At 40.5% G+C, this 18,891-nt stretch overlaps 1 protein-coding gene across 3 annotated transcripts in view; it reads right to left on the bottom strand.

The window, feature by feature from the left end:
• LOC115157927 (afadin- and alpha-actinin-binding protein) overlaps positions 1-18,891 on the bottom strand; it is a 42,027-nt gene that overhangs the window by 2,777 nt on the left and 20,359 nt on the right. For all 3 annotated transcript variants that reach the window (XM_029706274.1, XM_029706276.1, XM_029706275.1), the window contains exons 3-10: positions 12,231-12,403; positions 11,870-12,073; positions 11,536-11,646; positions 11,278-11,413; positions 11,062-11,137; positions 7,236-7,416; positions 1,828-1,972; positions 1,202-1,332 (exon numbers count right to left, since the gene is read on the bottom strand). In XM_029706274.1, the coding sequence (XP_029562134.1) occupies positions 1,202-1,332; positions 1,828-1,972; positions 7,236-7,416; positions 11,062-11,137; positions 11,278-11,413; positions 11,536-11,646; positions 11,870-12,073; positions 12,231-12,403 (1,157 nt within the window). The remainder of the gene's footprint in view (positions 1-1,201; positions 1,333-1,827; positions 1,973-7,235; positions 7,417-11,061; positions 11,138-11,277; positions 11,414-11,535; positions 11,647-11,869; positions 12,074-12,230; positions 12,404-18,891) is intronic.

Raw genomic sequence — 18,891 nt, 5'->3', positions numbered from 1 at the left:
AGACTTATATCTCCCTCACTAACTTGAAGCATCAGCTGTCAGAGCAGCTTACTGATCATTGCACCTGTACACAGCCCATCTGTAAATAGCCCACCCAGCTACCGCATCCCCATATTGTTATTTATTTTTGCTCTTTTGCACCTCAGTATCTCTACTTAAACATCATAATCTGCACATCTATCACTCCAGTGTTAATGCTAATTGTAATTATTTCGCTACTATTGCCTATTTATTGCCTACCTCCCTAATCTTATTACATTTGCACACACTGTATATAGATTTTTTCTATTGTGTTATTGACTGTACGTTTGTTTATCCAATGTGTAACTCTGTGTTGTTTTTGTCGCACTGCTTTGCTTTATCTTGGCCAGGTCGCAGTTGTAAATGAGAACTTGTTCTCAACTGGCCTACCTGGTTAAACAATGGTGAAAAGAAAAGAAAAATAAAATAACATTTATAGGGGGATGTAATCGCAGAAGAACCTTACGCCTCAAATGTCAATTTGGGTTTAACCATAAGGTTCTATCTGACACTTCTGAATTACACATGTTCAGTTAAGAAAACTGTAACTCTTTAAATACGTAAATGATAGTCAGAACACATCAAATACATGAAACATTTATGATCAGACGAATTGCTGTCATCACTGAACAACATCATTTACTTTAAGATTTCTGGCAAGTGTTTTTTTTTGCTTGCGTGCCATTATTACTGACTAGACAATAACATAATAGAAGGAGATAGCAAAGACGTGTTCTGATTGGTCCGTTTGTATTTGTTCAGGCTTGTGATTGGATTGCAGACAGAACCTCATAGCTCTAAGTTCAAATGGGTTTATGCAGATAGAACTTTCTAGTTTGTCAATTATTTCCACTTAAAATGCACAATTTCTAAAATCTAACTGCACAGACATATGAACACATCTAAAAGATCAATTATATGTGAACTCATTTTTGACAAAAATGTAAAATAGAACCTTATAGTCCCAAGATCTCGAGTTGTTAATAAGTATTTTCCATTTACTTTAATGTCTATGCTGATAGGTCAATCTATTGACGTAATAGGTAGACCGATTTACAGGTCTGCTAGAAAAAGGTAGATAAGACACCGTAGGTGTAATAGCCAGATTAATTCAAAACAAACAAGTCTGAATAAGTATTGAACTCAAGCAGCATCACAGAGAAGAGAGTTAGGTGTATACCTGCAGGAGCTGCTGCTGCGTGTGGATGAAGTCTTTATAGTGCTGGATCTCCAGTTTCAGCCTGTCCATCTCCTCTTCATGGACCTCTTTGGGGATGGCATTCATGTTGGCTCTTTCCCCCACCAAGGACGCTGGACAGGAATCATGTCACATTACCAGTGATTCTGAGATGGTTTATTGTTTATGATTACGGTAATAATAGGTTTAACTAATGGATTTAAAAAAATGAAGGTCTGGGTTTGAAAAATATAGAAATAAAAAACAGCATCTCCTCAAAGAACCAGTAGAGGTGTCTGTTGGTTCATGTTTCACAGACAGTGGCTACCACTTTTATTTGACTCTTTTCATTTGATTTGGCTGATAACAGAGTAAAGTGACCACCCATCAACTGACATACTTATAACAAGCGATTTGTATCACTGTTCAGTTGAGCTTTAAGTGGACCTTTAATCAACTCAAAGCCCGGTAGTCGTCCATGTTATTTATAACAAAACTATAATACCACAAACAATAAAACTGAGCATCCTGAGTGACCTCTTTCTCCAGTGGTAAGCAAACGAGGCTAACAAAACCTCACAAGTGGCTGCCGTTTAGAGATGATGCGAGTAGTACGTGACAAAGAATACCTTGGCTGTCCAGTCTCTCCACATGGCTCTTTAGTCTCCTCCACTGCTGGCGAATGCTATTGGTGAGCTGTTCCCTTGCATGCTCACAGGACAGCTCCAGGCTCTCTCTACTTGAGTCACATACCTCATCCTCCTCTGAGCTGGCCTGTTGCAGAGAGATGTCGTGACAACAGGCATAGACCATTAATTGGTTAATTTATTTAATTAACCAGTCACCTTCATATAGTGTGCTATTTTTGTGTGCAGATGGTTTTAAAACTATGCCGGAGTAATTTCAATTGTGAACTAAGCAATATTTTTGTATTCCCAGCATTACAAATAGAGGCAACACAGCGCTTATTCATTTGACCTCAGTCAAAGGAAGACTAGTTCTGATGGATCAATAGATTGACATAAACCACAGACAGGGCATTCGGAAAGTATTCAGACCCCTTGACTTTTTCCACATGTTGTTATGTTACAGCATGATTGTAAAATTGAATAAATAGTTTTTCTCATCATTTACAGAAGTATTCAGACCCTTTGCCATGATACTCAAAATTGAGCTCAGTTGCATCTAGGGTTGCAAAGGGTCAGAAACTTTCCGGTAAATTTCCAGAATTTTTCCGGAGAATTTCCGTGGAAAGTTAAGCCCCGGAATTTGGGGAACTTTGCTTAAATTCATCAAAAGGTTAGCTTATAACAGTGAACCTTTTTTTGTGGGATAAACAAGGCAATTCTAGGTCTTGTGGCATATTTTGGTTAAACTATCCCCATTTCAATGGAATTGCAACCCTCTCCATGCACAGTGCATTCTTCCATCACATGTGCAGTGTACTCTTCCATCACATGTACAGCTAATTACAATACTGGGTGGGGTGAATATATTTTATATGACATACATAATTTTTTGTTAACTGGCAAATAGAAGCCTACAGCAAAGTGTGTTTAAATCATTTCTAACTTGTTAACAATTTCTGCTAGTTAGTTTTTGCTAGCATGTGGGTTTTAGCTTGCTTGAGCCTACTAACTGAGGAGTGTTAATTCACCTGTTTCCATACATGTTTCATTTTAAAACATTTATCTTTCAAAGGAGTTGTTTAATCTAATTGCTTAACTATTTATCTGTACATGGAATTGTATTATTATTATTATTATTATTTAACAAATGTTCTTCAAATGTTTACAGGAATATGCCACGGGCACTATCTGATGTGTGGAGACATTTCATTGCAGCTAATGTAGAAGGAAAAGCTGTATACATTTGCAAAAACTGTGCCAAATCATATGTGAAGAATGCAACAAAGATGCAGAATCATCTGGCCAAAGTGCATAAAGTTCCCTCAGCGCTCACAACAAGCAACCTAGAATAGAATTAGAGGGACTTTTGTCAGAGGTGAAAATTATGAATCAGACATCTTATCGATAGCAACAGCTCATGGTCCTCCTGGAACCAGAAGCTTTTTTGACTCTATGGAGGAACGTATTCAGAGAAATGCTGATGAATGTCTTGCTTGAGCTGTTCACCTCTGATGCTCACAGGCAATGTGTATTGGAAGAGATTTCTGAATGTTCTTCGCCCAGCACACACCACTCCAACAAGACATGCTTTATCTACTCGTGCTGGATGCAGAGTTCAACAGATTTCAAGTGAAGGTCAAGCAAATCATAGAGAAAGCAGACTGTATTGCAATCATATCTGATGGGTGGTAAACTGTTCGTGTGCAAGGAATAATTAACTACCTCTCCACCCCTCAACCAGTATTCTACAAGAGCACAGACACAAGGGACAACAGACACACCGGTCTCTACATTGCAGACCACAGAAGGTATTTGCACTGGTGACAGACAATGCGGCGAACATGAAGGCTGATTGGTCTAAAGTGGAGGAGTCCTACCCTCACATCACACCCATTGGCTGTGCTGCTCATGCATTGAATCTGCTCCTCAAGGACATCATGGCACTGAAAACAGTCGATACACTCGACAAGAGAGTCAAGGAAATGGTTAGGTATGTGATGGGTCATCAAGTCATAGCAGCAGTTTGACAGTCTCCTGTAGGGGAAGGAGTCTCTCCAAGAAATGGCCATATCACAGTCTGCCAATATGGACAGCCCCACAAAGAGGATCCTCCTGGATGATGTATTTTGGGAGAGAGTGGTAAGCAGCCTGAAACTCCTGAAACCTAGAGCAGTAGCCATTGCACAGATTGAGGGAGACAATGCCATCCTGTCTGATGTTCTGACTCTGCTTGCAGATGTAAGAGAAGAAATGTGTACTGTACTGCCCTGCCCACTTCACTGTTGCTCACTGTTGGGGCAGCAGGGTAGCCTAGTGGTTAACAAGGCAGTTAACCCACTGTTCCTAGGCCGTCATTGAAAATAAGAATTTGTTCTTATCTGACTTGCCTAGTTAAATAAAATAAAAAATAAAAAAGCAGAGGAAACTGCAGTTCTAAAATACATCAAAAAGCGTGAAGACTTCTGCCTGAAGCCCATACACGCTGCAGCGTACATGTTGGACCCCAAGTATGCTGGCAAGAGCATCCTGTCTGATGCAGAGATTAATGGTGTCATCTATGGTGTCATCACTACCGTGTCTCGACACCTTGGCCTGGATGAGGCCAAGGTTCTTGGCAGGCTGGCGAGGGCTTTGGGATGGTTATGCAATTTGGCAGTCGTGCCAACATATCTCATCAGCCACCTGGTGGAAGGGACTTTGTGGATCTGAGGCTCTTTTCCCTGTTGCCTCAATCATCCTCCAAATCCCACCAACATCAGCCGCCTCAGAGCGCAACTGGTCCTTGTTTGGGAACGTACGCAACAGGCTGACCAATACAAGGGTTGAAAAATTGGTGGCCATCTGGGCAAATTTGAGCCTTTTTGAGCCTGACAACAAGCCATCCTCAACAAGGTTGGAAAGTGACAGTGAAGATGAGGCCTCAGAGTCTGATGTTCAAGAGGTGGACATTGAGGAGGTTCAGGGAGAAGACATGGAGGCCTGAGAGGAAGACAACCAAAGCTTTAGTTTCTGGACTATCATTTTACAGATGTATGTTGAAAACGTTTTTGGGAGATATGATGGATCATTGGGGATCATTCAATATTCCCTTTCTTTTGTTGTTCGGTGAAATCATCCCATGCGAAGAGTCAACTCATTTAATTAAAGTTCAATTCGTAACAATTTATTAAAATATTTTTCTATTGGAAGGATTTAATCATATGCAATTATGTCTACTTATGATACGGTAAAAGGTTTATGTTTCTGTCTCCATATGATATGGTAAACATATCCAATGTAAAACAATCTACATTTAAATGGTATTAATATACATTTGCATATATTCCTGTTAATTCCCATATATTCCTGTTAATTCCCACGGAAAGTTTCCACCCCTGAATATTCCCCAAAATGTGCAACCCTATCCTGTTTCCATTGGTCATCCTTGAAATGTTTCTACAATTTGATTGTAGTCCATCTGTGGCAAATTCAATTGATTGGACATGATTTGGAAAGGCACACACCTGTCTATATAAGGTCCCACAGTATGACAGTGCATGTCAGATAAAAAACCAAGCCATGAGGTCGAAGGAATTGTCCGTAGAGCTCCGAGACAGGATTGTGTCGAGGCACAGATCTGGAGAAGGGTACCAAAGAATTTCTGCAGCATTGAAGGTCCCCAAGAACACAGTGGCCTCCATCATTCTTAAATGGATGAATTTTGGAACCACCAAGACTTCCTAGCATGGACCACCCATCCAACCCCGAGCAATCGGGGGAGAAGGGCCTTGGTCAGGGAGGTGACCAAGAACCCGATGGTCACTCTGACAGAGCGCCAGAGTTCCTCTGTGGAGATGGGAGAACCTTCCAACCATCTCTGCAGCACTCTACCAATCAGGCCTTTACGGTAGTGGCCAGACGGAAGCCACTCCTCTGTAAAAGGCACATGACAGCCTGCTTGGAGTTTGCCAAAAGGCACCTAAAGGACTCTCAGACCATGAGAAACAAGATTCTCTGGTCTGATGAAACCAAGATTGAACACTTTGGCCTGAATGCCAAGCGTTAAGTCTAGAGGAAACCAGGCACCGCTCATTACCTGGCCAATACCATCCCTACGGGTGAAGCATGGTGGTGGCAGAATCATGCTGTGGGGATGTTTTTCAGAGGCAGGGACTGGGAGACTAGTCAGGATTGAGGAAAAGATGAACGGAGCACCTTGATGAAAACCTCCTCCAGAGAGCTCAGGACCTCAGACTGGGGTGAAGGTTCACCTTCCAACAGGACAACGACCCTAAACCCATAGCCAAGACAATGCAGGAGTGGGTTCAGAACAAGTCTCTGAATGTCCTTGAGTGGCCCAGCCAGAGTCCGGACTTGAACATCTCTGGAGAAACCTGAAAATAGCTGTGCAGTGATGCTCCCATCCAACCTGACGAAGCTTGAGAGCAGCTGCAGAGAAGAATGGGAGAAACTCCCCAAATATAGGTGTGAAAAGCTTATAGCGTCATACCCAAGAAGACTCAAGGCTGTAATTGCTGCAAAAGGTGCTTCAACAAAGTACTGACTAAAGGGTCTGAATACTTATGTAAATGTGATATTTCAGTTTTGTATTTCTAATAAATTTGCAAAAAGATTTAAAAAATGTTTTTGTTTTTTTACTTTGTCATTATGGGATATTGTGTGTAGATTGATGAGGGGAAAACTAAGGCTGTAATGTAACAAAATGTGGAAAAAGTCAAAGGGTCTTAATACTTTCCGAATGCACTGTATACCCAACACAAATGCCTTGCTTTGGCAGAGCTTAACAAGCAACACAAATAAAACACATCAAACCAATCAAATGCCTTGCTTGGGCGGCCATGAACACACAGCACTCCTACAATGGGCATGTGGGGGCAGGGTTTTTGGTTACAAATATTTTGGGGGTTGAAATGATGTGGAAACAACATTGATTCAACCCATTTTTGCCAAGTGGGTATTGGGCAAAACATAACAAAAACAAACTGTAAATGTATCCAACGAGTTTGTTGAGTCATAAGCTTGATATCGTCATTGCATGCAAGGAAAATGGGACCAAATACTACACTTTTGACTACTTTAATACCCTATAAGTGAATTTGCCCAAAATCTTATGACTTCACATAGGGGGACTAGATACCTAAAGTGCTTCGTTTCGAAATGGTAAATCAGATGTGTGAAAATACCCTCAAATAAATAGGTGACATTCTGTACTGCTGCCTCAAATGAAACATTTGATTTCAAATCCAAAATGCGGGAGTATAGAGCCAAATGAAAAATGTTAGATTAGAGACAATTTAAAAATGTTATCCTCACTGTCCACATACATATGGAGGGGACTGTAGATACCAAATACACCATCCGGTACAGCATATTGGGTACCCATGACAAGACAATACTACGAGACAAACCTGTTCTAGACTGTCATCATGTTTCTCGCCACTTCGGCTAGGTTTCCTGGGGCTCAAAATGGTGACCATATCCCTTTTCATCTGCTGTAATACTTTCTTTAACTCTGCATTCTCCATCAATAGGTGCTTGTGGCGACTGTCGTAGTCGTTCAGTAGAGTCTTATACATCTCTCCCTCATGTCTGAAAAATAAAGAAATTCACCTGTATTTAGTCTTTTCTCAGTGCATGTGATGATGGGGGCTTCCGAATGGCGCAGGAGTCTAAGGCACTGCATCTCAGGGCTTGAGGCATCACAACCAGACACCCTGGTTCAAATCCAAGCAGTATCACAACCGGCCATGATTGGGAGTCCCATAGGTTGGCGCACAATTGGCCCAGAGTCGTCTGGGTTTGGCCGTCATTGCAAATAAGAATTTGCTCTTAACTGACTTGCCTAGTTATATATATATATATATATATATATATATATATATATATATATATATATATATATATATATATATATACATACATATACACACACACACACACACACACACATACATACATACAGTTGAAGTCGGAAGTTTACATACACTTAGGTTGGAGTCATTAAAACTAGTTAAATTTCTAGTTAACAAACAATAGTTTTGGCAAGTCGGTTAGGACATCTACTTTGTGCATGACACAAGTAATTTTTCCAACAATTGTTTACAAACAGATTACTTTACTTATAATACACTGTATCACAATTTCAGTGGGTCAGAAGTTTACATACACTAAGTTGACTGTGCCTTTAAACAGCTTGGACAATTCCAGAAAATTACATCATGGCTTTAAAAGCTTCTGATAGGCTAATTTACATCATTTGGGTCAATTCGAGGTGTACTTGTGGATGTATTTCAAGGCCTACCTTCAAACTCAGTGCCTCTTTGCTTGACATAATTGGAAAATCAAAAGAAATCAGCCAAGACCTCAGCAAAAAGTCTGGTTCATCCTTGGGAGCAAATTCCAAACACCTGAAGGTACCATGTTCATCTGTCCAAACAATAGTCTGCAAGTATAAACACCATGGGACCACACAGCCATCATACCGCTCAGGAAGGAGACGCGTTCTGTCTCCTAGACATGAACGTACTTTTATGCAAAAAGTGCAAATCCATCCCAAAACAACAGCAAAGGACCTTGTGAAGATGCTGGAGGACACAGGTACAAAAGTATCTACATCCACAGTAAAACGAGTCCTATATCGAGATAACCTGAAAGGACGCTCAACAAGGAAGAAGCCACTGCTCCAAAACCGTCAGAAAAAAGCCAGACTACGGTTTGCAATGGCACATGGGGACAAAGATCGTACTTTTTTGAGAAAAGTCTGGTCTCTGGTCTGATGAAACAAAAATGTAACTGTTTGGTCATAATGACCATTGTTATGTTTGGAGGAAAAAGGGGGAGGCTTGCAAGCCGAAGAACACCATCCCAACCGTGAAGCACCATGTTGTGGGGTTGATTTGCTGCAGGAGGGACTGGTGCATTTAACAAAATAGATGGCATCATGAGGAAGGAACATTTTTGGATATATTGAAGCAACATCTCAAGACATCAGTACATAAGTGAATGTTACAATACTTTTGGTCCCCTAAAATGGGGGGACAATGTACAAAAAGTGCTAATTTGGTAGAAAATAACCTCAAATTAAAGCTGACTTTAAAGTCTGCACTTTAACCTCATTGTCAAATCAAAAGCGCTGGAGTACAGAGCAAAAACAACAAACACTGTCCCTGTTCCAATACTTTTGGAGCTCACTGTAGATGGAAGTAATTAGTAATGTCATGAGTGCCAGTATGAGACAAAAAAAACAACATGTAAAGTGTTTGTCCCATGTTTCATGAGCTAAAATAAAAGATCACAGAAATGTTCCATATGTACAAAAATCTTATTTCTCTCATATTTTCTGCACAAATTTGTTTACATTCCCTGTTAGTGAGCATTTCTCCTTTGCTAAAATAATCCATCCACCTGACAGGTGTGGCATATCAAGAAGCCAATTAACCTCTCTGGGCCAGTGGGACGCTTACTCAACAGCCAGTGTAATCCCGTGGCGCGATATTCAAATACCTTAGAAATGCTATTACTTCAATTTCTCAAACATATTACTATTTTACACCATTTTAAAGACAAGACTCTCGTTAATCTAACCACACTGTCCGATTTCAAAAAGGCTTTACAACGAAAGCAAAACATTAGATTATGTCAGCAGAGTACCCAGCCAGAAATAATCAGACACCCATTTTTCAAGCTAGCATATGTCACATAAACCCAAACCACAGCTGTATCTATAATTTTAAGAATTATAGATACAGAACTCCTTTATGCACTCGCTATGTCCGATTTTAAAATAGCTTTTCGGTGAAAGCACATTTTGCAATATTCTAAGTAGATAGCCCGGCCATCACGGCTAGCTATTTTGACACCCACCAAGTATGGTTCTCACCAAACTCCGATTTACTATTAGAAAAGTTTGATTACCTTTGCTGTTCTTCGTCAGAATGCACTCCCAGGACTTCTACTTCAATAACAAATGTTGGTTTGGTTCCAAATAATCCATAGTTATATCCAAATAGTGGCGTTTTGTTCGTGCGTTCAAGACACTATCCGAAGGGTAAAGAAGGGTGACGCCCGACGTGTTTCGTGACAAAAAAATTCAAAATATTCCATTACCGAAGCATGTCAAACGCTGTTTAAAATCAATTTTTATGCTATTTATCTCGTAAAAAAGCGATAATATTCCGACCGGGAGTCGTTGCTTTCGTTCAAAGAGAGAGAAAGTAAACATGGTGTCGGCTCGTGCACGCGCCTCCAGTCTCATTGTCCTCTGATCGACCATTATCCAAATGCGCTAATGTTTTTCAGCCATGGCCTGCAAAGCCACCATTCATCGTTCTGGCGCCTTCTGAGAGCCTATGGGAGCGTTAGAAAATGTCACGTTATGCCAGAGATCCCCTGTTTTGGTTAGAAATGATCAAGAAGGCCAAGATATAGTCAGAGAGAGCGCTTCCTGTTTGGAATCTTCTCAGGTTTTGGCCTGCCAAATGAGTTCTGTTATACACACAGACACCATTCAAACAGTTTTAGAAACTTTAGGGTGTTTTCTATCCAAATCAAACAATTATATGCATATTCTAGTTACTGGGCAGGAGTAGTAACCAGATTAAATCGGGTACGTTTTTTATCCGGCCGTGCAAATACTGCCCCCTATCCCCAACAGGGTAAACAGCATGATCATTACAGAGGTGCACCTTATGCTGGGGGCAATAAAATGCCACTCTAAAATGTGCCATTTTGTCACACAACACAATGCCACAAATGTCTCATGTTTTGAGTGAGTGTGCAATTGGCATGCTGACTGCAGGAATGTCCCCAGAGTTGTTGCCAGATACTTTTATGTTCATTTCTCTGCCCTAAGCCGCCTCCAACATTGTTTTAGAGAACTAGGCAGTACGTACAACCTTGCTCACAACCGCAGACCACGTATAACCACGCCAACCCAGGACCTCCACATCCGGCTTCTTCACCTGCAGGATCGTCTGAAACCAGTCACCCGGACAACTGATGAAACTGATGTGTATTTCTGTCTGTAATAAAGCCCTTTTGTTGGAAAAAACTTGTTTTGATTGGATGGGCCTGGCTCCCAAGTGGGTGGGCCTATACCCTCCCAGGCTCACCCGTGGCTGTGCCGTGCCCAGTCACGTAAAATTCCTAGATTATGGTCTAATGAATTTATTTAAATTGACTGATTTGAAATTATTACATATTGCGTTTATATTTTGGTTCAGTATACATAGTTACCTGGCCTCAGTCTTCCCAGTTTTCCAAAGGCTTCTCTTCCCATCTGATCTTCCCACGTAGTTCAATACTTCAAACGCTAGAATAGAGAAATTACACATAGGTCAACTTCCATCACAGTATCAACTGTGCGATACATAGCATTTGGTGAAAAGGAAAATATTAACGTATTAAATAAAAAATGGCGATCAGAGGATGAAGCATAACTTGAATGATTACTTTGTTTCTTATCCTTTTTGTCGATCAGAAGCTGATTCAGGCGCTCCTTTAGTTTGCCGAACTCCCTTTCTTTCCTCTTCATGTCATGATTGTACTGAGTGGCACGGCTTGCTATGATGCTCTGAAGTTTCTGTACCTGGCAAGAAAACAATACAAGTAGGCTATTACATGATTATCCTTTTTAGGAATAAATAGACTGGACTGGTACTAGATATTCTAATCTTATCTCAAGTTTCCATATAAATCAACCAAGCGTACCTCTTCTTTTTCATTTTTCAGGCAGTTATGTAAGCTCTTCACTTTCAGCTGTAGCTGACGTTCTCTCTCAAGAAGTCCAGTGTTTTCCCTCTTGGAGAGTTCAAGTTGATCCTATAAGGATTCATATGAAAACAAATATATAAAAAACAGTGGTTTTAATTACAAAGCTAGAATTCATAATAAAACTACATGACCACACTTTATAATGTGTTATATGTTTGCGTAAGGGTAAATCACGTTTGAACAGCAATTGATGTGCATAGACAGTGACTAAGAGAATAAATAAAGGATAATAAACTAAGAGGGTTAGCGAGTGAGTAAGTCAAGGCCAAACCTTCAGTCTAGTGTTGCTGAGCTGCAGATAGTCCATGTTGCTGTTGGACTTAACCTGCTCCACTTCAATGTCCTCCATTGCCTGCAGGCACCGGCGGTGCAGCTGGAGCAGGTTGTACACGTTGTTCAGCACGGCCACCAGATTCAGTTCAGGACCGTTGTTAGACTCTGTGCAAAGCAATGGAAAGCCCAGAGAGGATACCTCCTGCAGAGGCAAATCAGGGATGGGATCAGACATGCAGCTTAGCGGTTAGCTACTGGCATCTAACACATGAAAGCAAGCATGAACCCAGCAGGCAACACTGGTTGCAATGACATCATTGTGACATCTTTTATGAATTAAAACATTTGACGTCTCTTACCCGATTGATGTATGAGATACATTCTGACACATTGTCCTCTTTACAGAAGGCACTTATTGTAGGCATGTTGTAGGGGTTTCTGGTCATTGGCAGAGAGAGCACTGATGATTGGCTGTACTGCCTCAGGGAAGACATTCTGTATCTTGAAGAGCTGCAGGAAGTGTCCTTGATTTCTGTGCAGGAATAATAGGACAAAAGGATTGCCATTACTAGTGTTAGGTCAAAATAAATTATTAATCACAAACTGCCTTTCAAAGTTGACAAAAATAATAGAATTCTCATGTATGAGCGCAGCCGTCTTGCTTTAGTGTTGAAATGAAATGTCCAATGAAAATGACTGCAGGAGGTCAAGCCATCCAACCACAAAACTGTTAGATACATTATGTTGGAGTGAATGGAGAATTTCACTATTTAGGACCCTAATCTGTGTTTTTGATGTAAATGGCATGTTATAGAAGGGTGCAGAAATTTGGGGGGGAATTTCCCTTGGTTTTGAAAAACTTACCCCACCAGCAATTGACATCCTCAGCCTCATTCTGGAGTTCCAGGGCATCCAAAAACATGAACAAATGCTCTATTGCTCCAGTATAGTCTTTAGCTGTTGTACACATGAAATTGTGTCATAATGAACATTATAATCCATTTTGTTGAACTCAAGCGATAATTTACAGCTCAAGCATATTGGCTACCATGCATGTATGCATCTCCTCATTCCAAATCCTCTCGCTACTGCGAGTGTGTAAATAGGGGGCGCGCTACTGGCACCGATACAGTACTAGGTACCTAGCTAGCTACGTTGACAGTCACTCATGAGATCAGCCAGGCGATGAAAACGGGACCGAAGTAGTTTTTGTTAGGTTAATTGCTGAATATTGTTGAAAATGGTTTGCAGATGTGCAATTCCAACATGTGACAACGCAATGAGAAAACACAGTCCGATAACTTCTAACGGAATTCCTTTGGACACAGATTTACTGAGGCTTTGGTTAGTTGTCCTGCAAAGATGCATAAACACTCCCATCTAAAGACTGGATCTACGGTTTTGTAGCGAGCATTTCTCTGATGACGACCTCTGAAAACCACAACCAACAAGAAATATCATTGGTAAAAGAAATATATATATATTTGAAGAAAACAACTATACTGTTTGGTTCTAATTTTCACAGTAAATAACTCACGGACACTAGAGAAGCTTAACCAAGTTTAATTCTCCCCAAAGGGTCGATACAGCTGTAATTCAGACACAGACATGGCTTCCCCCGTGGTGGTATTCATACCCCACTTTGGGTGGAGTCTCCTCCTTATCGCTAAACATTGCATCATTCTTGCTAAGCAAGAAATTACTTATACATGAACAAACAATGATAACGAAAATGAATAAATAACTAAAAAATAAAACATGATTATAAATGAACGGACAATGATTTAAAAAAAAACATCACCACCGTGAGGTTTACAAACTCAGAGACTTATGGCCCGTTCTATGATCACACCATACACAATCTTATTTCCATCTCTAATCACACAACAAAATGACATTTCAGCTGAATCTGCTGTCTTGTTCCATGTCAGTTGGAGCGGCCTTTTGTTTCTCCACTCTCTCCTTCTGGTTCCTAAGAGAGTGATAGCACAAGACTAGGAATGCAACAAAAACACACACAAAACATAACAGTATTAATATTAACAACGTGATAAGCTATGCATTATTATATATGCATGAAAACCAAAGACTGAGACGATGACAATTCCCACTCTCTCTTCACCTGACTCTATACCTCCAGGATACTTTTCTGCTGGATTTCACCAAAATGAAATCCCTAAAAAGCCTCCTCATGCTTTCACCCAGTCTTCCCTTTTTGGCCCCAGGTTCCAAGAGGTGTTCCCAAGTCATGTCATTTTCACTTTGTTCCCCATCTCCTCCATTGCAACAATCCTACATCCTCTTATTAACCTCTCTAGGGCCGGCGGGATGAAATCGTCCCACCTACGTAACAGCCAGTGGAATCCTGTGGCGCGTTATTCAAATACCTTAGAAATGCTATTACTTCAATTTCTCAAACATATGACTATTTTACAGCATTTTAAAGACAAGACTCTCGTTAATCTAACCACACTGTCCGATTTCAAAAAGGCTTTACAACGAAAGCAAAACATTAGATTATGTCAGCAGAGTACCCAGCCAGAAATAATCAGACACCCATTTTTCAAGCTAGCATATAATGTCACATAAACCCAGAAGACAGCTAAATGCAGCACTAACCTTTGATGATCTTCATCAGATGACAACCCTAGGACATTATGTTACACAATACATGCATGTTTTGTTCAATCAAGTTCATATTTATATCAAAAACCAGCTTTTTACATTAGCATGTGACGTTCAGAACTAGCATACCCCCTGCAAACTTCCGGCGAATTTACTAACAATTTACTAAATTACTCACGATAAACGTTCACAAAAAGCATAACAATTATTTTAAGAATTATAGATACAGAACTCCTCTATGCACTCGATATGTCCGATTTTAAAATAGCTTTTTGGTGAAAGCACATTTTGCAATATTCTAAGTAGATAGCCCGGCATCACAGGGCTAGCTATTTAGACACCCAGCAAGTTTAGCCTTCACCAAACTCCGATTTACTATTAGAAAAGTTTGATTACCTTTGGTGTTCTTCGTCAGAATGCACTCTCAGGACTTCTACTTCAATAACAAATGTTGGTTTGGTCCCAAATAATCCATAGTTATGTTCCAACAGCGGCGTTTTGTTTGGTGTTCTTCGTCAGAATGCACTCTCAGGACTTCTACTTCAATAACAAATGTTGGTTTGGTCCCAAATAATCCATAGTTATGTTCCAACAGCGGCGTTTTGTTTGTGCGTTCAAGACACTATCCAAATGGTAAATAAGGGTCACGCGCACGGCGCATTTCGTGACAAAAGATTTCTAAATATTTCATTACCGTACTTCGAAGCATGTCAACCGCTGTTTAAAATCAATTTTTATGCAATTTTTCTCGTAAAAAAGCGATAATATTCCAACCGGGAATCTGCAATTAGGTAAACAGACGAAAGAAAATAAAGCATGGGGTCGACTCGGGCACGCGCCTAAGCCCTTTGTCCTCTGATCGGCCACTTGTCAAAGGCGATAATGTGTTTCAGCCAGAGGCTGCCTCGATATCGTTCAGCTTTTTCCCGGGCTCTGAGAGCCTATGGGAGCCGTAGGAAGTGTCACGTTATAGCAAAGATCCTCAGTCTTCAATAAACAGAGGCAAGAAGAACAACACCTTGTCAGACAGGCCACTTCCTGCATGAAATCTTCTCAGGTTTCTGCCTGCCATATGAGTTCTGTTATACTCACAGACACCATTCAAACAGTTTTAGAAACTTTAGGGTGTTTTCTATCCAAAGCCAATAATTATATGCATATTCTAGTTACTGGGCAGGAGTAGTAACCAGATTAAATCGGGTACGTTTTTTATCCGGCCGTGTAAATACTGCCCCCTAGCCCTAACAGGTTAAGGTAACTCAGGACTGTATATGCTTTCACATCAATGCCTTCAACATGTTGTTTAGAGTACAATTACCCCAACATCTATCCTCTTTCATATGATGCATAAACCAATAAAGGAGCTAACCCAACCCAAACTATGATGTTTAAAGTAGCTCCCAGACCCAACCCATCTGCATATCTTACAGTGGAATCTAGTCTCTCTCTCTCTCTTTCGCTCCGTTTCCTCTGTCATGGTCTTCAAGCTCACCCATTATGCAGCTGGACCTCACTTCACGTGAGAACAATGCACCCACCAAGGAGAGACATCTTTACCGCTGCAGATGCTGTAAGGACTACTGTGTGTGGACCAAACCAATGCTGTACCAACACCCCCGCCTGATGTATCTTGATGTTCACTCCATTTCCAGAATTCAGCCCGTGCCCTTGGTTATCTCTGCTTTCACCTGAGGATATACACACTGCAACACATGGGTCATTTCCTGACAATATAGACTCTCCTCTTATGGCACGATCACTAATTTGAGACATTTGAATAACAGCCTCCCCTGTACTCCCATCGGTCTCCCAGTTATCAAGCCATGTGGCATGTCCTCATAAACTGATATCCCAACAATGCTACTAAAGTAACCCCTGCTACTACTAAGATGGCCCATGCCTCTATACTCCTTCAATTTTACACTACTGCTACTCTCTATTCATCATATATGCATAGTCACTTTAACCATATCTACATGTACATACTACCTCAATCAGCCTGACTAACTGGTGTCTGTATGTAGCCTCACTAATGTATATAGCCTGTCTTTTTTACTGTTGTTTTATTTCTTTACTTACCTATTGTTCACCTAACACCTTTTTTGCACTATTGGTTAGAGCCTGTAAGTAAGCATTTCACTGTAAAGCCTACTCCTTTTGTATTCGGTGTGTGACAAATAAACTTTGATTTGATTTGGAATTCATCTGTCAAGTGTTCTCCGGCTGTTAGAAATTGGGAAAAAGATGAATTAGTCGGGAAGAATATCCAACCTAACAAAACTCTGAGTCACAGGTTTCTTGAACGTTTACCATAGTGTCTGAAATGCCACCCCTATCTCTTCTCCTTTCACCATGATCTGGGTATGTGTAATGTTCAATTAAATCCCCATATTGTGTACAGTTAGCGGTCCTCCCTCTCCTATGAGCTATCTCCTGTAACAATATACAGTCTCTGGGAATGATACTCCTCTATCATTCCATCTAACCCATAACACACTAGTTACTACTCCTAATGCATTTCTACAGTTAGAAACATATTAAAACATTCTCAAATCAATTAGTCAATATACATCAGTCCCTCCTCTGGAACAATGATCACTCTTATGTTCCACGAAACCTAAAAACATATTGACTTGAAAGAGAAAAAAAGTACATGTTTAATAACTTAGCACCACCCATTGATGCGATTTAACATAAACATTTTGATTACATGGTAAAACAAAAGAGAACAAAAACAAAACTTTCACGGTTGACACTTAGAGATAAGGTTTATGGAGCCTCCCTCGGTCAAATAAATTTTAGCAGTGCCCCCACCCCTCACCGTTCTGTAGCAATTATCTCTCGCTGTGTCCAAATCATAACTAAAACATTCTATAAATGATTTAACCCAAATTTAGAATGACATTCCTTAGTGCTTACTTTAAGAATAGGACTCGAATCCCAGCTTCTCAACTTAGCACACATTCTCCCTGTTAGAATGTACATTTACAAACAAAACATTTTTATTGCCGGTAATAACTGTTCTCATTAGAGACCCCCTTTGTCCCCGTTTTCCTGTCACGTTGGCCTGGTAATGAAAGATCAGTATCTCAATGCATCCTTAGTCTAAATTGTTCGCAGTGTGTAGACCCCCCCCCCCGGCACTTATCATTCTAGCGTGTCTTTTTCAGATATCGTTTACAGTTTATCTTCCAACGGCACATGTAACTCTTGCCTGTCCCTTTTGATGGACCTTGATATTGTCCTGATTTCAATATCCAAGTAGATACATCCGTTTCTCCCACGTACACGAGTCTCTCACCTGAGCTGTTCTCTCTCTCCACACGCACTCTCAGCACTCCTCCCCGCACCCCGGTTTATGGCTCAGAGTCAGATAGAAGTGTTAAAAAGTCAGTGTCGCATTGCACGCCTTCGTCTTCTTTCTTCAGCCGGTTAGGGAGGGTTTTGAGGTTCACATACACACACTGTTTGTGGTCAAATTATTCCTAACATCCATTAACTTCTTATGGATGGTGGCAGTATTGAGTAGCTTGGATGACTGACGTGCCCAGAGTAAACTGCCTGCTACTCACGTCTAGAAAATATGATACGCATATTATTAGTAGATTTGGATAGAAAACACTCTGAAGTTTCTTAAACTGTTTGATTGATGTCTGTGAGTATAACAGAACTCATATGGCAGGCAAAAACCTGAGAAAAAATCCAAACAGGAAGTGGTTTGTAGTTTTTCAAGTGATTGCCTATCCAAACTACAGTGTCTGTGGGGTCATTTTGCACTTCCTAAGGCTTCCACTAGATGTCAACAGTGTTTAGAACCTTGTTTGAGGCTTCTACTGTGAAGTGGGGATGAATAAGAGCTCCTGGAGTCAGATGACTGCCAGCAGGGCATGAGCCTCAGCCATTGCGCGCTCACGTGAGAGGTAGCTCAGTTCCATTGCATTTCTGAAGACAAAGGATTTCTCCGGTTGATTTATGCGGATTTATGATAAAAACATCCTAAAGATTGATTCTATACATTGTTTGACATGTTTCTACGAACTGTAATGAATTTTTTTTTGTTTTCGTCTGACCTGCGCGTCGTGAATTTGGATTTGTGAACTGAAGGCGCGAACAAAAAGGAGGTATTTGGACATAAAGGATGGACTTTATCGAACGAAACAAACATTTATTGTGGAACGGGGATTCCTGGGAGTGCATTCTGATGAAAATCATCAAAGGTAAGTGAATATTTATAATGCTATTTCTGACTATTGTTGACTCCAACATGGCGGATATATTGTATGGCATGTTTTTGTGTCTGAGCGCCGTACTCAGATTATTGCATGGTGTGCTTTTTCGGTAAAGCTTTTTTGAAATCTGACACAGCAGTTGCATTAAGGAGAAGTGTATCTTTAA

Source organism: Salmo trutta, chromosome 22, assembly GCF_901001165.1.
Source record: "Salmo trutta chromosome 22, fSalTru1.1, whole genome shotgun sequence".
Classification (NCBI taxonomy): domain Eukaryota; kingdom Metazoa; phylum Chordata; class Actinopteri; order Salmoniformes; family Salmonidae; genus Salmo; species Salmo trutta.
This window is presented reverse-complemented; position numbering and strand designations above follow the sequence as displayed.